The 18,834-nt window shown below is 41.7% G+C and overlaps 1 protein-coding gene across 1 annotated transcript in view; it reads left to right on the forward strand.

Moving 5' to 3' along the window:
- sgcd (sarcoglycan, delta (dystrophin-associated glycoprotein)) overlaps positions 1-18,834 on the forward strand; it is a 109,468-nt gene that overhangs the window by 18,814 nt on the left and 71,820 nt on the right. The window contains exon 2 of the mRNA XM_070917356.1: positions 4,022-4,207. Coding sequence (XP_070773457.1) covers positions 4,022-4,207 — 186 coding nt within the window. The remainder of the gene's footprint in view (positions 1-4,021; positions 4,208-18,834) is intronic.

Raw genomic sequence — 18,834 nt, forward strand, 5'->3', positions numbered from 1 at the left:
TTTGCCACTTATTTTCTTCCTCTCTAGCTCTTCAACTCTGCTTTTTTAACACACACCTCCACTCTTATGAGAGTGGCCATTATTTAGCTTGTAACCAAGCACCATTTTCTTTTCTCAGCCAGCCGGTAGCCTAAGAGCTTATTTGAAAGCTATCAGTACTCTTTGTGCATGGAGGGAGAGTCAGTTATATTTCATTATGGCAGTGCATACTTTCTACACTCTGTGAGGGAAGTAGATCCACAATATAATACAGTCTGTGTGTGCAAATAAGAAACCAATCAAGCAATAAGGGCATTGATAAAACTTTGAGAACAATTATCAATTTGTTATTTTAGATTAGTTAGTCTAGATCAGATTTAGAAAATGGATGACCAGGGCTCAAACCACAATACAGTATTAGCAAACTGTGTCTACTGCAAAAGATAAACTCTCAGTACACAGTGTGTAGATCGTGTAAAGGCTTACCTGAGAAGTAACACGTTTACACATGAATGCGTGAGCGCACACACACTGATGCTGGTGTCACTGTGACTGTTGCTCTCCTGCCAAGCTGCTGATGCTGTCGCCTCCACAACACCTGGAGATGCTTGGCAGCTTCTGCAGGATTCGGTGTTATTCTACGTTTCGCTTTGTTCTTTTTCCTTCTTACCTCTTCAAGGACATTTTGTCAGTCCACTTCATTAAATTTTTGTAAAACACATTTTATGAGTGCTACACAAAAGCACTTTAACTCTATTTAAATAAATTACATTTTAATTGCACACTAACATTATTTCTGAACAAAAACCGCTGTACGTATTGCAGTTCATTTGTGTGGCATGCTGACTTCTGTCCCTCTATTAGAATACCAGCACTGCTGCCATAAAATGTGTAACTAGAGCTGTTGCAAATTTACAGTAATTAAGTTCTAGTGAACAGAAAAAAAGGCAGATCGTGACTATTCAGCTGTTCTGTCCCCTCTCCAAGGCTGTCAGTGAGTATATTAGAAAGAAATTAGAATTACAAAAAACGAAATACAACCCAATTTCAACACATTCATTTGAGGATTTGACGGGGAATTAGAAAGTTGTATATATAACCTCACATTCCTTTTCACATTTTAAGGATTTAGTCAGTGCTGTTCTCCAAAACTCAAAAGTCAAACTTTAATGTTGCATGACATTTGCTTTTTTTCTCGCTACCATAGGCTTACCAAATTTTCCTGACATGATCTGCTTCATTTTGAAGTTTTAGTTTCATATCAGTTTCAGGGCCAGTTATCTGAGCCTGTCACACCAGACAAGAAAAAAAACCAAAAAACGAATCTAGAGACCGGAAATGGAAAACAGTCAGTCTTTGTAAGTCGTGTGTGTTTTTTTTTGTAATCATACTTCTCGGTGTAAACAAATGTCGGAGCAGCCCTGTCAGCTGAACTGGATCCTGAAGGAAATGGTGATTGGACAGGACAGCAGTTTGTTCCCGGGTGAACGCGGCGTTTCTGCCATGACTCACAGCCATATTTGGAAGGTCTGTGCTGTGGCAGGTGCAGTGGAAACAGAAGAGAAAGCGTGATGCAACATCAGGCCTGTTATTAATCCCCACTCACAGGCTGCAGCTCTCTATGAGGATTTTGCAGAAAGTAACCCAAACGGGCTGGGTTACTTTGACAGCTGTTCGTCGTTGTATTCATGTTTGTATTTGAATAAGTCTGAACTGTGAGATCAACCCTTGATACACCTGGGGGACGAGTGATTACAAAACAGCATGTTGAATTTAGTCCAGAATTTGTTTTAATAGGGAAGATGCTTTTCCTTACTTTGAACCAGTTTGAGATGATCTCCACAGCTATTGCCATCAAATTGGGAATAGATATTCATGGTCCACAGAGGATAATTCCCCATGACTTCAGCGACCCCCTGACTTTCATCGAGGTTGACCTTCGCTCAATGTAGAACTTTTTTAGACTGCTACTATGAAAATGTCTCCCAAAACATCCTGTCGTTAATCTACAGTAGCCTTCAAAGCACTACGACAGTCCAGCAATGTCATATAAACCCTTGAAAATGTGATGTCCAAATTCATCCAAGTGTTTGATTTAGGTGGACCACCCCCAAAGGAGGGTTGGTGTTACAGTATTACATTCTCCCCCTGACCAACATGACAATCCCCTACAAGGCATTTCAGAAAGAAGTGGTTTTCTGTCAAGTCCACAGAGTAAAGATCCCCATGTTTTTGTTTACCCCCATGACATTTCTTCTATTGACACCGTCTGGCCCAAATGTTCACTTTTACTGTTGAAATATAAACCTCTGTATGTTCATGCTCCCCAGATCCTTTTCATTATGGACACTCTATCAGCTTTCCTTAAGCACAACCAACGCCAAAATGCACACGAGGTAGCTCAGAAGTTAACTGGCATTGTCAAGATTTCTTCTGAGCACATTGTCTCTCTGCCTCCAAAACGGGGACACTGATTGATTTTGTCGATTTTAATGACCCAATGGACTCCTCATCTTCAATTTTTTCAGAGATAAAAATAGGTGTTGTTCTCACTGACGACTGTTTCGCTGGTTGGAAAACAGCTAAAAAACCACAAAGCCTTTATATTTCTACCACTAAAACTGATGAGGCACTAGCAAAGTCACTATTGGTTTGGTCTAAGACTTTTATACAGCAGGGCGTAATGAACATTGCAGACCCTAGGGGACCCTAATGAGCTTTAGGTGTTTTTTTTGTCTAGTTAAAAGTTATCTCAGGAAGAAGCACTGGCAGGGTTGAGGTTGGTTAGAACAGTCTCAATTTGTATGCCTTTTTTAGCTTTGCTCCCTCTCACAGCACTGTTCCCTCTTTTCTATCAGCCTAGACATCACAAAGATATGCCTCTTCATCTCCCTGCATCTCCCATCAAACAGAAATGAAAATCCGACCGTACACAATGAGATTTCCCTGTTTTTGCTGACTGGTGCTTTGGATTCTCCTCTGTAGCCTTCAGCACTTTCTCACCGGGGCCCTGTCTTGTGCCATTTGTTTCAGTTAGCGGGAAATGTGTGTGGTTGTCAAAAACGATTGGCTTTGGTGGTCTGAGGCGCGCACTCCAAAGCACGGCCGACAGTAAATTGTATTTTTCCACAGAGTTATTAGGCCATTATTATGGCGCTTGAAGTGAACAATGCTTCGTCGTCTTCACAGGCAGACAATTAGAATCATCATTAATCGGCACTATCAGCACATCAATGGGGCAGAGGGGGTTTAATGGAGTTATAGACCACTTATGGGGCAATCAATCAATGCGATTGCTAACTAAACTGTCTTTCATCCTGCCCGAACAGAGTGGCTGGTCAGTGTTGGAGTGGAGTATGTGAGGGGAATGTTTATGGCATGTTATTTGTTCTAATGTTCAGACGTGCCCCACCTCTTATCTTAATGTAATTTTCCACACAGTCTGTGCAGCTGTATCACAAATCTCCAAGCAATCATGGGGGGCTCCACCACGGATGCCCGATGGGTTGCATTAATGGCTGAATACATAACCTGACGAGAAAAAGAGACACTGTAAATTGTTGCTGTTGCTACTCCTAAGTGGAGATGTTGAAGACCAAATAGGAGCTAAAAGAGGAATGAACATTAGACTTACATTCAACATGACTCTAAAAGAATGACAATGCTGCTGTGTCTACTGGATGTGTAAATAGGCAACTTTGCTAACGTTAGACTTTAGAAGATGACAATATGTCAATGTTGTGTTTACAGCTTGTTCTGCTGCCGACAAGTGGCACATATAACTTTATGCAAATGCCCTGCAGCACTCCATGCAACATATCAGATGAAACAATAGCCCCTGTGTTGAGTCCCACACAAATGCACAATGAGAGCTGTATTAGTAACGTAGTCAGTGCAAACCAGGTTGCAAACGTGCCAGAAAGACAAAGATTGAGTGAAGGTTAGAGTCTGACTGAGTCTTTGTATCAGTAAGTAACGCCGAGGTAAAGATGTTGCCCGCAGCCATAATCATTGCTTCCTTTTTCTCTCTGTCTCCTCTCAGATGACCCAAGAACAGTGCACTCATAGGAACAATGTCCAGAGTTCAGAGAAACCACAAGTATACAAAGTGGGAATATACGGCTGGAGGAAACGCTGCCTTTACTTCTTCGTCCTGCTGCTGATGATCCTGATCCTGATCAACTTGGCACTAACTATCTGGATCCTCAAGGTCATGAACTTCACCATAGTAAGTCAACTTTTGCCCTTTTACATGTGTGGTTGCGCTGATCAGTTGGAGTTGTCATGGAAAGCAATACAAAATGACTGTAGCGGCATGAAGTGGTAGTCATGTAAGTCCTGTTTTCAAGGGAGGGATTAGTTCAACCAGCATGAAGGTCAGAGACATGAGCCCTTCTACTATGAATGTTTGAGCTGCCAAGCTGATTTTCTGAGGTATTTCATTGAACATTAAATATTAAATCTCTATCTTTAATGCTCCTATCAGAAGATCACATTTACACATCACACAGAAATACATTTGGTACATGTATTTTTTTCCTTCATGATCCATTTATGACTCGTGTCATGTTAGAGTATGACCTGCTTGCCATTGGGATTCATGTGTGAAAGCTTGTTTCCATTTTCGCAGCGGCACATTACACTTTGCTGGTAATGAGGTCAAGTGCTTGCAGGTTGGTTTTTGTAGCTCTGTAGTTGAGACACACCACATAGTGAGAAATACAAACTTTGTAGGGGGATAGTAACATCACTGATGAACAGAAAAGTGACAGCTTGGAGAGATGGCAGGGGTGGTTATGGTTGGCAGCCCACCCTGCATCTTCTGAGAAGAAGAACCCACAGCAAGCTACAGATCACAGATGCCCAAGAGTGATGCATCCAGGGAACAAGATCTGGGCCATTGCAAGGCCTTGATCAATCCATCAGCATCAACTCTGGCCCTCTACGAGAAGGAGCCTAGCTGGAAGGAGATTCAGTAGGTGGTCAAGAAGGCAAGATCGAGCTCAGCCCAGGACCAAGTTGCGTACCCTACAAGGTATATAACAACTGCCTGAGGCTACTACATAGGCTTTGGAGGAACATGAAGGTGATCTGGAGGAGGGGCAAGGAGTGGAGGATCAGTGGAGGATTGCAGAAGGGGTGACTCTTCTTCAAAAGGAAGAGGAGTCAAAGGACATCGACCAGTTCAGAACGATCTCGCTGCTGAGTGTTGAAGGAAAGCACGTTGTTGTTGCGAAGGTGGCTTCACCATTTAGCCCCCCCCCCCCCCCCCGTGCCTGAAGAGAGCTAGAGCACATCCTCAGCTGCTGTTCTAAAGGGAAAAGTACATCATGTTGCCTGTGGATTTTGGGGTTTGGTATCAACATGACAAATTATTTGTGGCGCTCATAGTGACACACACTGCAGGGACATGTGGACCTCAATCCAGTGCAGTAAAGGAACTGGCATTATACTCTGGTTGCCACTTTAATGATCACCTTTTAATTCATTTACTTATCTTCAATTTCCAGCTTCAGTTTCCAGCTGCATTCCGTCTTCCTTTCCACCTCCTTTGCTGTTTTTCTCTGTCTTGTAAAAAACAAAACAAACACCTTTGTTCTCCCCATCTGGGGTGCATTTAGTCTAAGTGAACCAGAACTGAAGGATAAAACCTTGACACTGAAACTGTCACCCTCCTCTGAGCTACACCACGCTACCGCTACTGTACATCAAAGAAAGCTAAACAAATGCTTGGATCTGAGATATGAACCATTTTAACTGAGGATCACAGAATAGATTTGTTTGTGCGTTTATCTACGTATGTTGTCTCCATTTTTGCTGCTCAGTTATCACTGCTGGGTTGTTTTAACACTACACTTCCCACAGATCACACTTGGTCAGCAATGTCTTCTTCTTTTCAGTTTATGTTGAAGACCTTTTAGTTTCTGTAGCTGGCACTCTTTTTTTGCCTGATCAGCTCCACCAGGGGCCAGATGCATGCAACTTCGTGTTGGTCCATGACTTCACAAAGAAAGAAATATGCTTACAAATTTGTTTTATCATCTGCAAACATCAAAAAGATAATCAATTATGTAATTCATAGCGTTAATATTGAAACAAAGTGCTTCATAATAAAGGATGAAATGAAACAACATGAACAGGGAAGTAAAATTTTGCTTCCAATGTAAAGAAAAGCATAAAAAAGCATAAAAGTTATCAATCAAAATTAAGTTTATAAACGTGCCTTTGATCATATACACAGTGAGTGAAACTGGCCTCGTAGAAAACCATGTGTGCAGCGGTCTGAAGTATGTGTGCAGTGAGCACATTCTCACCACACTCTGGCCTAAGCATGTTTTTGGTCCTTATGCATCTTTTCTCCACCTAGCCCCAGGTGTTTGAGCTTTTATGAACTGGGGGTGCAGTCAGTCAGTCAATTAATGAGCAATAAAAGAGCAAAATAGGCATTTACTTCTATAAAAGCAGCATGGATTATTAGGTTAAAGTATGTGAACAATAATAAAGATGTTCATGATCAAATTATTCCACGTCCGCTGTACTGCTGTCTTTCCAGAACCCTCTGAGATGAGCTCTCGCTGAGTCTGTCTTTTTTTCTTCTGTCTCGTTTCAGTTTTACTATTTCTTACTGTCCCCGCCTGTCTTACCCCATCTGCTCGACACTGTCGCTCTCTCTCTCTGTGCTTAGTAATCCACTGTGCCTGTGATGAGTCAGATACAGATGCAGCAGAGCACGACGCACACATTTATATAGCACATACATACAAAAACACACACATGGCCATTGCTGTGAATAATACATGAGGTCTGCTTCACAGCGGGGCTTTAATATGAGATCTACATAAATCAGAGAGCAGTTTCTCAGATGCTGAGCTGTATGTTCTGACAGAACGCTGCACTCGGAGTGTTATAATGTTTTTAATGTGTCTGCCTGCAGATTATAGAATAAGAAATGTGGTAGATAAGTTTGAAAGGGAAGAAATCGAAAGTCGAAGCAAACCAAGAAATGACACGCCTCCTTCCCCTTGTGGCACTCTACGTACAGCCACACAGAGCTGCTGGCATGGCTACAGACTTTTGTTTGCTAAAAAAAAGTCATTATCACACAAAGTCACAATTATTTGCACTACCAGAAGCTAAACACATTTAAGAAGAGAAAAACTGTGTACAACTATAGCCTTCCATTTCATCAAATATAACAATCTATATCAGCTCAGAAAGTCGGCGTACTTTACGCTGACAGTCTTTTTTCCCTCTAGTATGCGTGGTGAAGCATAATTTCGCTACCCAGCAGTTGAAATCACACACAGTCTCTCAGTTTGTGTTCCTGTCTCGTCTCACGTCTGCTGTGAATTCCCAGCAAAGGAATGAATTCCAGATTTCTGGCGTCTACAGTGTGACCTTCCTTGGTGCAAAGATGAACATGTCAAGGTTCAACAAAGATGGCTATGGGATGTTTTGTTAAGTCCGGAATTAAGCAGCTAAACTGAAGGAGTTGGAGCAAGTAGGAGGTGGAGGAAGGTGGAGGAGTTAAGAGGTATGAAGAGATGAAATATTTACACCAACTGCAATTACAGAGACGAGTGTGAATAATGAATATGGACAAGCAGTTGACATCATGGATAACGGTGTTTGTGTGTGTGTGGGTCGTGAGTCTACTTGTGTACAGTGTGTTTAAAAATATGTGTGTGCCATAAAAGGCCCTTGAACTGAGTTTGACCTGTGTAGCTCTTAAATCTTACAGAAATCTCAGTGTATAAATGCGTATGTGAAAAGTGTACAAATCTGCAGTATGTGTCCATGCTCTTGGATTTCATAAGTTTTTAAATATTAATGTGAATTCACATTGGCACACATCCACCCGGCTTAAATGTCTTTCAGCAAAACATTAAATCCCTCTGACCTCTGCAGCCAAGCAGAAATACAATTTTGGCTGTAGATCGAATATCGTCTATTTTCCAGTGTTTTTATCTCCTCTCATTCAGACTGCTGAAGCCTTCTGTTCCCGCCTCAATCAACAACCACTCTCATCTACATCTACATGTTTAAATAACCTTGCAGTTTGGTTTAGGGAAGCCGCCTTCAAATTAAGCAGAGGGAGAACAATGTTCCAGTGGTTTCTGGAACAAACATTAATACAGTATGCCATGACCCAGTTCAGAAATGTACTCCATAGTAAGAAAACAACAACACTTTGCAGCCCACACCACTCCCGAAGCCTAAACCCAATGTCAAGTGTCTTGTTCTGAAAGCCACAGCATGCACATGGAAATGTACCTGAACCCAGTCTGAATTTAGCTTTGGGTTTGGGTCTGGCTGTAGACCCTTCACAGTGTTAAAAACTTTTTCCAATAAGATCCCTCTTTTGGTATTTAGCATTCATTTACTAGTTTAAGTAGCATACTGTGAGACCACTGAAAGGTTCCAGCTTCCTGTCCTGGTCCATGTCTTAAATAACCACAAACACAAACAGAATCACTTTTGTGGAAATCCGAGCAGCAGTGTGTCAAATGATCAGATCCTCTTCATGCAGCTGCCGGTTATTAGACCAGAAACAGACGTGTTCACACATATTACCGCGTGGCATTTCCTCCATCCGGGGCCGTGCTCTCACTCGTATTTTGAGCTGTTATGAAAATGTGTGTCAAGTCCAACTTGAGAGTTCCCTGCTCTACAAATGGCTGTTTGAAAACCTGCATTAGCATGGTTCAACAGCTTATCAGATGATATACAGTGACTGTGAGTAGTGCGCAGCACACACAGGAGCACATAAACACCCATACAAATACACTAATATGTCCAGGCATGTGTTGTAGACGCAGCTGCTTCTGTGAGATCAAATTGTGTTCGCAGACTCTTGCTCTGTATATGCACTTTGTTCTCAAACACACATAAAGGCTCATATGTACGAATGTGGCTCTTGTTAAAGGGTTGATTCAGGCCATGCGAGTGCTAAATATTTGCCTCTTTTCTCATATAAACACATTTACGTGACATATGTGTGTGGAACCCTGACCCTTACACAGATGTTTACACACAAGAGCACTTGTGGCTGATTTTTGAGGGCAGATTAAATATGTGTGCGAGTGATTACAGATTTCTGAGCATAACAGATGGTTTGAGCATACAACAGGAATTATATAACTACATTTGAGAGAGAAATAAGGATTCTCTCACTCATAATTGTCAAAGCTGCTAACTCCCCCTTTTGGCTGTCTGATTAATGTGTTCAATCAGACCTGGAAGCGAGGGTCATCCTGTTCCTCCTTCTACTTTCAAAATAAAAGCTGAGACAGTGGCACTATAACTACTGAATGGATACAAAGAGCAATATGGTCTCTATTTGTGTGTTTGTTTTGACCCTTGACTTTGAATTTTTGAATCTAACTTCCACAGATGGATGTGTCCAGTTGCAGCTTTCTAGTCAAAAATGGTTGGCAAGAAGCCTTTTGGGATCTCATTTGCCCAGAATGTGCCAAAACAGCGGGAAACAAGAGTGCATGTGATTGGGATAGCAATTCGAATTCTGCTCTTACGAATCCGTGTCTCAAATGTTGACTTGTCATATACTCCAGTAGTTTACATGCATTGTTTGACTAAGACTGCAATAATAGTGCAGCTTAAGACGCTACTTTGCAATTTCTTTGCTTTGATAAACATCCTTAAAATCCTATTTTTCTGTGAAATGATTAATTACCGTACATTCCTTGACACTGGTAGTTCCACATAGAGCAGCTCCAACATATGGCAGACTGAGTGTGATGCTAAACTTTTAGGTAGTAAATTAAGAGAAGATCTTGAGGTTTAAGCAATAGCAGTAAGAAGGGAGCCCGTAGTTTGGCATCATAGTCAGGGTCAGAAACTAAGAGAGCTCAGGGCAGAAAAGTCATTAAAAGTTAATAGACATCCCATTAATTTAGAATGAAGAGTTAAAATGCTCCCATTCTTATTTCACCCTGTTCACCATTTTTATTAAGCTGTCAAACACAGTGTCAATGCAGCTGGTGGGCCGCTGGTCTGCGATGGCCGATTCTGTCCAGAAAATACAACCTCTAAGCAAACTAATGCAGCAGCCAAACACATACAATCAACAGTATGATGATAGAAGACTCAAACATGGACCATCTTCCTGCACTGTCCTCTTCTCGAAGGTCTGCAGAAGGTTCCCAGCAGTGGGGAAGAAGTGAAGGGTCGTTTATGACATCTGCAGCTTCAGTCATAAAGTCAGTCTGACTATGATCTGTGCGTTTGTGGCTGTTAGTAAAGAGGTGCAGGTGTGTATGATTGTGTGTGTATATGAGTGTGTTACTCCTTGCCTCTGTCTCCAGAGATCTACAGCTCATCCGGCTGCATTTCCAGCTTCCCATCATGTTAAATAGGCTCGTTGTGGCAGCGCTGACAGCCGAGGGCTCTCAGATTGAGACAGATTAAAGTGGCTGCACCTCATGGACATGGCGGTCCAGAGTCTGTGTGCTAATGAGTAAAAAGGGGGAGGGGGGGGGTGTGATGTATTGGCTGCCCTCCCTTCCGGGTCCTTCCACTCCAGTGAACCTCGCCTGTTCTCCAGCCAGAGAAGCGGCCTGGAGGGAGGAGGGAGTCGATGTAATGGTGAGACTTCAGTGCTGTTAACATTTGAGTGTCAGCGTTCCAGTTGATTAGCTGAACTCATCTGTCCTCTATCCAAACCTGGATTAGAAAATACAAAGGGGGTCGGGGCTACTTCCACTGGTGATTGTTGGTTTTTTGGGAGGTGGAGTCACAATCAGCTTCCTTTGGAAAACAAAACGTGGTTGATATATAATATCCCAAAGTTTTGGTAACTGCTGTTAGTTTGACAAAAATCTGTAAGGTTTATTGTTTCCAAATGGTCCAAAACACAGACCATAAAAATATCACTTATGCAATGCAACGTTCTGCAGCATCACATTTTTATGGAACTTCATCAGCAGCCCTTTCTGTATTTTCCTCCCATTTCTTTCTCCACTTTTTATTAGCAAATGTATAGTCGCATCTGGGTTTATGATGGGCTGCAATCTCTTTCTTTTTCTCCTACTGCTGCAGCTCTTCCTCGAGTGAAAGGTAAAAAGGCATTTTTGTTAACAAACATGGACTATATTTGAAAATAAGACTCATTTCATCACAAAAAGGAAAAATTAAGCAAATGTTGACCTACCCAAGGGCAGTTGTAGCAAAAGACAATAATATGATTGAAAAGGTTTTCCAGACTTCTCCAGTACTTCACTTCCTTCATGCTGTACACACAGTACATGTTCACAGCTCTTTATAATGGAGCAGTTGGAGTTGGGAGTTTACTTTGTTACTGCAGAGCACTTTAACATAACGCACACTACCAGGGACAGTCTGCCTGGTCTCTGCTGCCAGGGAGAGATTAATGATGGGGAGGGAGGGATAAAAAACACTGAACATTGCTCTACCTGGATCCCTACTGGAGCCTGTACTTAAAGTGAAGTGAGGTGAACTCTGGTGACTGCGTGATACGGCTCACTGCTCCTGGGAGACAGAGCTGAAGCCCGCAGGAGGAGGTTTGCAGCAGCTCCACATTGGACCATTGAACCAAGAGCCCCCACCTCCCCGAGTCCCAGGTGGGGGCCAGAGCGGGGGCCCGCAGTGCCAACAGCTCTGCCTCTCCGGGCCCCGCGGGGGAGCTTGACCTTCCCCTCTTCAGCCAAACTATCAGCACTCACCAACTCCCCAAAAGCTCACTGTCGGATGTTGTTTATTCATGTTTTCTGGTTTACTGAATACAGATTTCAGCAGGAAATTTGGCAAAGTCATAGTGATGTCTCTGAATTTGAATTGGGAGCTGCTGTCATTTTGAGACTCAATGAGGAAAACGGAATATGTGAGGTTGTAATTTCGGCCTGGGCATTCACAATATGCTTGGCATTCAAGTACAAGTAATTCAAAAGTTCACATACTGTCTGATTCCTACTTTTTGGCCCACTGTATAAATGTGCTGCCCTTGGTTGGCTTACTTTCCCAGACCCAGTATGCCATTAAAACAGTCCATGACAGCAAACGTCTGAACTGGACTTTGAACGAGCCCACATGGACCCACAGCAACAGCTCTTGGAGGCAACTAGGACTTGAACCACCTTTATGTGGTGACCCACGCTCTGATGTAACAGTAGAGGCTTTGAAATGGATCGTAATATAAGCAGTCAAGACAGGAGACGACCTCAGAGCTGCTGAGATGTTTACCTCCTCCTCTAATCTGAGAGAGGAGTGCCACCTATATTTATGGCTCAGGGACACACACACACACACACACACACGGCTGTGATGCTTGTTGTGCTGGTCTATGACTCAGAGTGACTGGCCGGTGCAGTGCAGCTGGAGAGTCTTCAGTCACCCTTAAAATGGTGTCATTTTCTATTAACCTCTGAGTGCGACTGTTTGTGTCCTGGAAGCAAATTATTAGTGTTATTTTGTTTTTTGCTTCACTCCATAGTTGTGTCTCAAATCAGAATCAGAAATACTTTATTGATCCCCGGGGGGGGGTTGTACAAAGAATGTGTAAATGTCTGCCTCTCTCGCTCAGTCAGTGTTAACGCTCAGTAGTTTAGTTCGGAGACTTGTGCATCATCATCGTTTTGAGTCATCATCACTGGCAGGTGTAATTTTTGCATGTATGAAATGCGTGTGTGGGTACATACTAAATATGGAGTGATTTTGGATACAAACATGTCTCCCACCTCCTCTTCAAACTCTTCAGGGCTCACTTGGTTTCCCATGTGTTTCAGCTGTTTGTTCTTGAGATGTGCTGCTGACAGAAAATTAATGATTTCAACGTAATGTAGTGGAAACATTTATTTTCTTAATATTGCACAATCACGTACTTCTGCTCTTACAGCAACGAAAAGAATCAGGCACAAGTATCGAGTGATTGTCCATCTCTACGTGCATTTTGATATAGATTCTGATCCACATGTGGATTTAGGAAATCGAATTCCTGGTCTCTATGGCAGAGGACAGGAACTTCACCCCCGCAACACCCACGTGCCTATTATGACCTAGAAATCCTTCATTATGGACTTCAATTTGCTTTTCAAAGCTGCATGGCTGCCACCTGGAGGAGGCTTGAGTGAAGAGGAAACACAACAGTATACTTCCCGTTCACATATGAGAACTAACTTAAAATCTTAAAACAATAGAAAGAACACAGACCGAAGCTCAAAGTAAAGTTAAGGGGGTTTCAATCCAAAATTAGATGAAAATACACTGCCGCCTTATCATTTCATGGACAGCTAAAGTGGTGAGCCATCTGAAGTCATTTTTGAGGAAAAGATCATGCACATTATTTAGGTATTGACTGAAGACTTTCAGGAGGCAGCATTTTTCAAAAATGTAGGGCTTTGAATTCTTCAACTCTTTCGAGTCCAATCCTTTCTCTAATGAAAACCTGCGCAATTATACATCTATTTTTGTGTGAGGGGGAAAAAAAAGAACACGCTACAATATGAGACCGTTTTCCTTTTGCAGATAGACTCTCGGTAGATAAACATGCCTGGTTCTGCTGCGGGTTGCTGGTGAGAGTGACAGGAGAAAGAGCCGTAATTTTCCCTCTGATTGCAGCCTGCCTTTCTCCCAGCAACATTGATAAGCTTTTTCAGGGGTTTCACTCATGGAAAAAGGGGGTGGGTAGAGAGAAGTCAAACAAAGAGAAGATAAAGAAGAGGGAGGAGGAGGAGGAGGAGGAGAGGCAGCTGGTGATGATGATGATGACTGTTTTTGACTACAGAGAAAAAGAAAGAACTACATCCCCATTTTAGCATTTCTTCGCTGGTCGCCAGACAATAGAATTACTATGATATTACCGACTTGTGGTATTTATGATACTACTTTATTATTGGCTTTATGTGGCCCCCGTTATGTGTTGTCCTCAGGCATGAACCCTCTGACTGATCCTGAATCTGGGTTAAAGAAGAAAGATGAGTGACTCTCAAATTAGGCTTCCAAACTTCGTATCTGTTAAATCTTTTCCTTCACCTGCCTTCATGACAGAACCTCTGAGTAATGTTTTACTTTATTCATACCTGCGTGTAACTTGAAAAACACCTATACCTAAAACACAAAATCATGTTTTCTGTGAGTCACCAGTTTATTCCAGCTGAATTGTCAAAATTGCAGTTTATAATTGTCTTTCTATTGCAGAAATTCGTCCCGGTTCATCTTTGACTGATGCAATGTTGTGTTTGTTCGTCTTTGTTCAACTTCCAAATTTGTGAGTTTCGACAACATTGAACAAAAATACAACAATTTATCCTCATTTATCGTCAAAAGTGTCAACCATTCTCAAATACAAGAAACAGCTGCTTCTTTCACTTCGTTTGTAAATTGAATATCTGGACTTTGGATTTCAGATATTAAAATCTAAATAATTATATCAAAAAAAGTAGCTGAGAACGTTTTAATGAGGTCAACTCTAATGCATCCCTGGGTCTCCACAATGACGCTGTTGAAAATTATTATCATAACTCATGTCAATGACGGCCAAAACAACAACATTAAAGATCCACGTGGTAAGAAAGTGGAATTTTGGCTGTGAGAACAAATTTAAGTGAACCACATTAAAAATAGATTGCCAGTCAGGGTCAACCCTCCAACGGTTTTCCTCATTCAGGTCCAGCTTCTTCCCCCATGAATTAGTCCCAAGCTGCATCCAAACAGCCCATTCTCGCCACTAGCCGACAGAATGCAGAATTGGCTGCTGGCGGCATTAAATCCCATGCTGTTGATGAGATTGGAGTTACTGGCTCTCATTGGGGACAATTAAACCTCAGTACCTCCAGCAGCCTTTACTGAAAGGTCAACAGAGAAGGAGATGGAAGAAAGAGCCACGAGGGAGACAGAGAGAGAGAAAAAAGTCGACCCACGACCGTCGGCAGGCTGTTTTCACAGTTCACATGCAATTCATTTGAGCAAAATGAAAAGAATAATGAGAGCGGGACAATAGGCATGCATCGCATTTTGAAAGTGTGAAATGGAGTTACAGTCGAAGACACTAATTACATTTGAGGCAGAGTCTGCTAACTTCATGAATTCAGCGCTCAGGGGATGACTAATAAAGCTCAACTTCAAGATTTTATAGTCCCTAATGGGAAAATTAGCTTGCTGCAAGGCGTCCAACAAAATGCATAATTACAAAACATGAAGAGATAAAAACACAGCAACATACGGAAGTTACAAAGAATGGGTCTGGCAACTCGCTGGCTGAGGGATATTTGAATGTTGCTGTGAAAATATTTAATTTTGGTCCTGCTGTTTAATGCCTAAGAACGAACAATTGGGGTTTTAATGAAAGACAGATTGAAAGAAACTAAATGAAGATTTGTACAGTTTCTGCTGCTGTGTATCACTGTAATTAGGCTGATGGGTGACTGTACTCTAACTGTGTATAAAACGTTTAAGTTACAAAAAATGGTCCCAAAATGTGATGATGAAGTTGCAACAGACATAAATTTCAAAATATAATCACAATAATGAAGTCATAACACAGACCCCCTACGTTACACATTACGTTTAAAAACAATAGACAGGCAATCCAGGGACACCATTATTACCCGAATTTAATTGTTACAGGCATATTCAACAGAAAAAACGCAGTACATACTCATTAACAGTAAAATGTGCTGAAAGCAGGCACATAAATGCTGCAGCAAACAGGGGTCACGTATCCCCAATACCTAAAATATGGAAATATGTCTTCCTTATTCATTGTAATTGGCCAGTGACATTATCAGATCCCTTCAAAAGCTGAAGGCAGCAAATATGCCACCCCCCCCCCCTCCTGTATTTGTTGTTAAACCAACTCCAAAGTGAACACCTTCTTCATGTTGGCATTCAGCAGCAGTGAACACACCAGCTGTGTTGGATCCTCAGTGGTCACCAAAGTTTGGGGTCAGTTCTGTATCCTCCATGTGACCAGTATTGGTCAACAGACTGACTGTGTGGTGATTGGTTCCTTGTGTGGAGGCATCTACTGTACCCTCGTTGTTCCAAACAGCTGGAACCTTCATGAAGGTAGATTTTATTGCAGGGCTGTTGTGTTAAGCTGCATCAGTTGTAGTTAGGTGGACTTTAGTAAACTGGATCCTCATTCTGTCAATACACAAAATGGGCTTCTTGGCTTCATAGTTACAGCAAGCGTGGAACATGCTGACATGCTGCTAACATGCAGAAAACATTTTCCTCTCGAAGAAGAAGAAGAAGCTTCTGGCTGAAACATTGTAAAATATCAACTTCTGATAGCTAATGCATGATCTGGCTATCTTCTTTCCCTTGGTGTGCCTCATTTAGTGACTTTGTTATATTTCATTGTGTTTGCTGTGGAAGTGTTTTAAACCATTCTGGCTCTCACTGTCTTTGAAAGACAAATGACTAAATGAAAACTGGAAGGCTGCCTGTTTTAGTTGTTACAACAGCTCTTTCTGCTTGTAGTGGTAAAGTATCCAAAGACTACTGGTTGTTTGATTGTAGGAACTTTTGTGCCTTCCACAGTTGATTTACTCAGTGCAGCTCATCAAGGTGCTCTTTGAATCCAACTCATCAGGTGGAAAGAAAAATGCTACTCTTGGGTGTCATCACCAGAAATCAATCTGCTCTTGTGTCCTGAGAAGAGGATCCGTATGGACAATCATGTGCTGTGTAAGACTGAGAGTTTGCAGGATTTCACTCCAACAAATGACTCCATCACTGATTAGCACGCCGTCAAACAGACGGGAGGGACTCGTCAGTGAAATCACCTGCTGATGTGATTGGTTGGAGTGAAAACCTGCAGACAGTTTGCCCTCTGGCACATGCTAACTCAAACCTGCCCAAAACAGAGCATATAAAGATTAAAAAGGGCAGGCGAAGGAATCCAGCCTTCTGGCACACTGCATTTAAATGTAGTTTTTCCTGGAAGTGTGATTACTTCAGCCACCATAAAAACCAGGTCCAGTCAGGAAAGACTTGAACCACTGGGGAGCGAATCAGGGAGGCAGAAACCGGGCAAGTTTCCGATTGAACGAGACCACATATTGTACCTCACACGTCAGCTGCACTTTTCTATTTTGCCCGACACTTTCATTCATTACAAAATGGCGCCACTGAATGATGAGTTTCAGTAGTTCTAGAAATCGAATGTGCCAGTTCGAGCGCTCTCACTAATGTTTTCAGTTATTCATCAAACAGAAAATCCAAACATACACAGATTACAGCTTTTCCAATCTGATGTGCAGTTTTTGTCTGTTACTAGAAACTGATTCCCTTTGGGCTCTGGGAACCTGCGAAGGACATATTTTGACATTTTCCAGATTAATCAGTTAGTCCTGAAATTGAACACTTGTAGATTATTCTGAGTCTGATTTATTTTTTTTGCATGACAGCAGCTCCATTTGCAGAATCACTTAAAAGACAAATTGAAGACAAAAAACCAAGATACATACATTTAACATAACATTACGATCACAGAAGACAATATTCCAGGCCCTTCAACGTACATTTGTTCTCAGATTAAGCTCCATATTGAATTTTAGCTTCTAACTTTCTTCAGTCGTGGAACCCTGTATTCACTGTTCAGGACATGGTGGAGGTCAGAGACATGCCAGCCATAATCTGTTATTATGGTAGGCTGATACATAGAGTGCAATCTTTGAGCTTATTGTCATTTAGTGGAGCAGTTCTGACTTTAAAGTAGTGGACAAACACTTGTACCATATAGTTTTACAATACTGTAGAACACTCACAATCACAGAAGTAGAAGAATTGTCTACTCGCTCCAAAAGACCTAAGGCAGACAAATTCAATGTGGTTTTTCCAGGAGAATAGAACCAATGTTGTACTCAGGTCTAACAGAACCAGACCAGCAAGTGTACTGGATTCAGTATTGATTCTGAAGTCACTGGCAACTGTAACAGCTGCCAACACAAATTTGAATTCCTTTCGAGAAGTTTGTTCACTTGAATGCCAGCAGCTTTCTCTTCTTTCCACTTTCTTGTTTTTCAAAAGGGAGAGTTATAACTTGTTCTGTTTGTGACAGATGAGTCCACGTTACTTTGTTTGAGTAGGAGTCTTTGTAAGCGGGTTTGGTCTACCTCCTGGTCAGAGTCGAGCGGCTGACTGCAGACATTTTTAGAACAAAGTTGGAACGGGTTCAAGACAAGTTCAAGATCTGAGAAGGTATCAGACTTTGTCGAGCATTTTAAACGTAACTACAGTAATGATCCATCCGTCACACTGTCTCTGCTGCGCTGTGAACAATACTGAGTCTGATATTGACAGTGTCGTGATGAAAGAAACAAACTCAAAGTAAGTTCTGCTTCACAAGCAGATAAATACAGTCTTTGTTGTAGTTCGGTCTTCATGAGGTAATGCTGGTGTTTGATCGCTCACTAAACACACACATACAAACACAAAAGCTCTGTTAATGAGGCATCAGGTGGCTAATGTTAGAGATGAAATGATTGTGACCTGAAAGTCAAACAGACTGAAACACCAGCACTCCCTTACCATAATAACTACTGCTGACATACCCTTGAGCAAGGTCCTTTACCCCCGCTCATAACATAATGACGTGTGACCAAATAACCAAGCGAATATGGAGTAACTTCCTGCTCTCTCAGTCAACCAGATATGTAACCACATATATACAGCACATGCAATGTTTTGCTTGCTTGAATAAATTTTTGTGGCATTTTGCAGACTTGATTTTCTTGACTAACTGATGGTACAAATGGTATGAATTAGTTATCCTTCACAGTGCTTTAGAAATGTAAGGCTTTTTTCTTAAGATGAATAATACAAAACTTTGAAAATATGATTTTAAAAATGACATTTACTACACAAAAAAGTGTC

Source organism: Enoplosus armatus, chromosome 13 (genome assembly GCF_043641665.1).
Source record: "Enoplosus armatus isolate fEnoArm2 chromosome 13, fEnoArm2.hap1, whole genome shotgun sequence".
Taxonomy (NCBI): Eukaryota; Metazoa; Chordata; class Actinopteri; order Centrarchiformes; family Enoplosidae; genus Enoplosus; species Enoplosus armatus.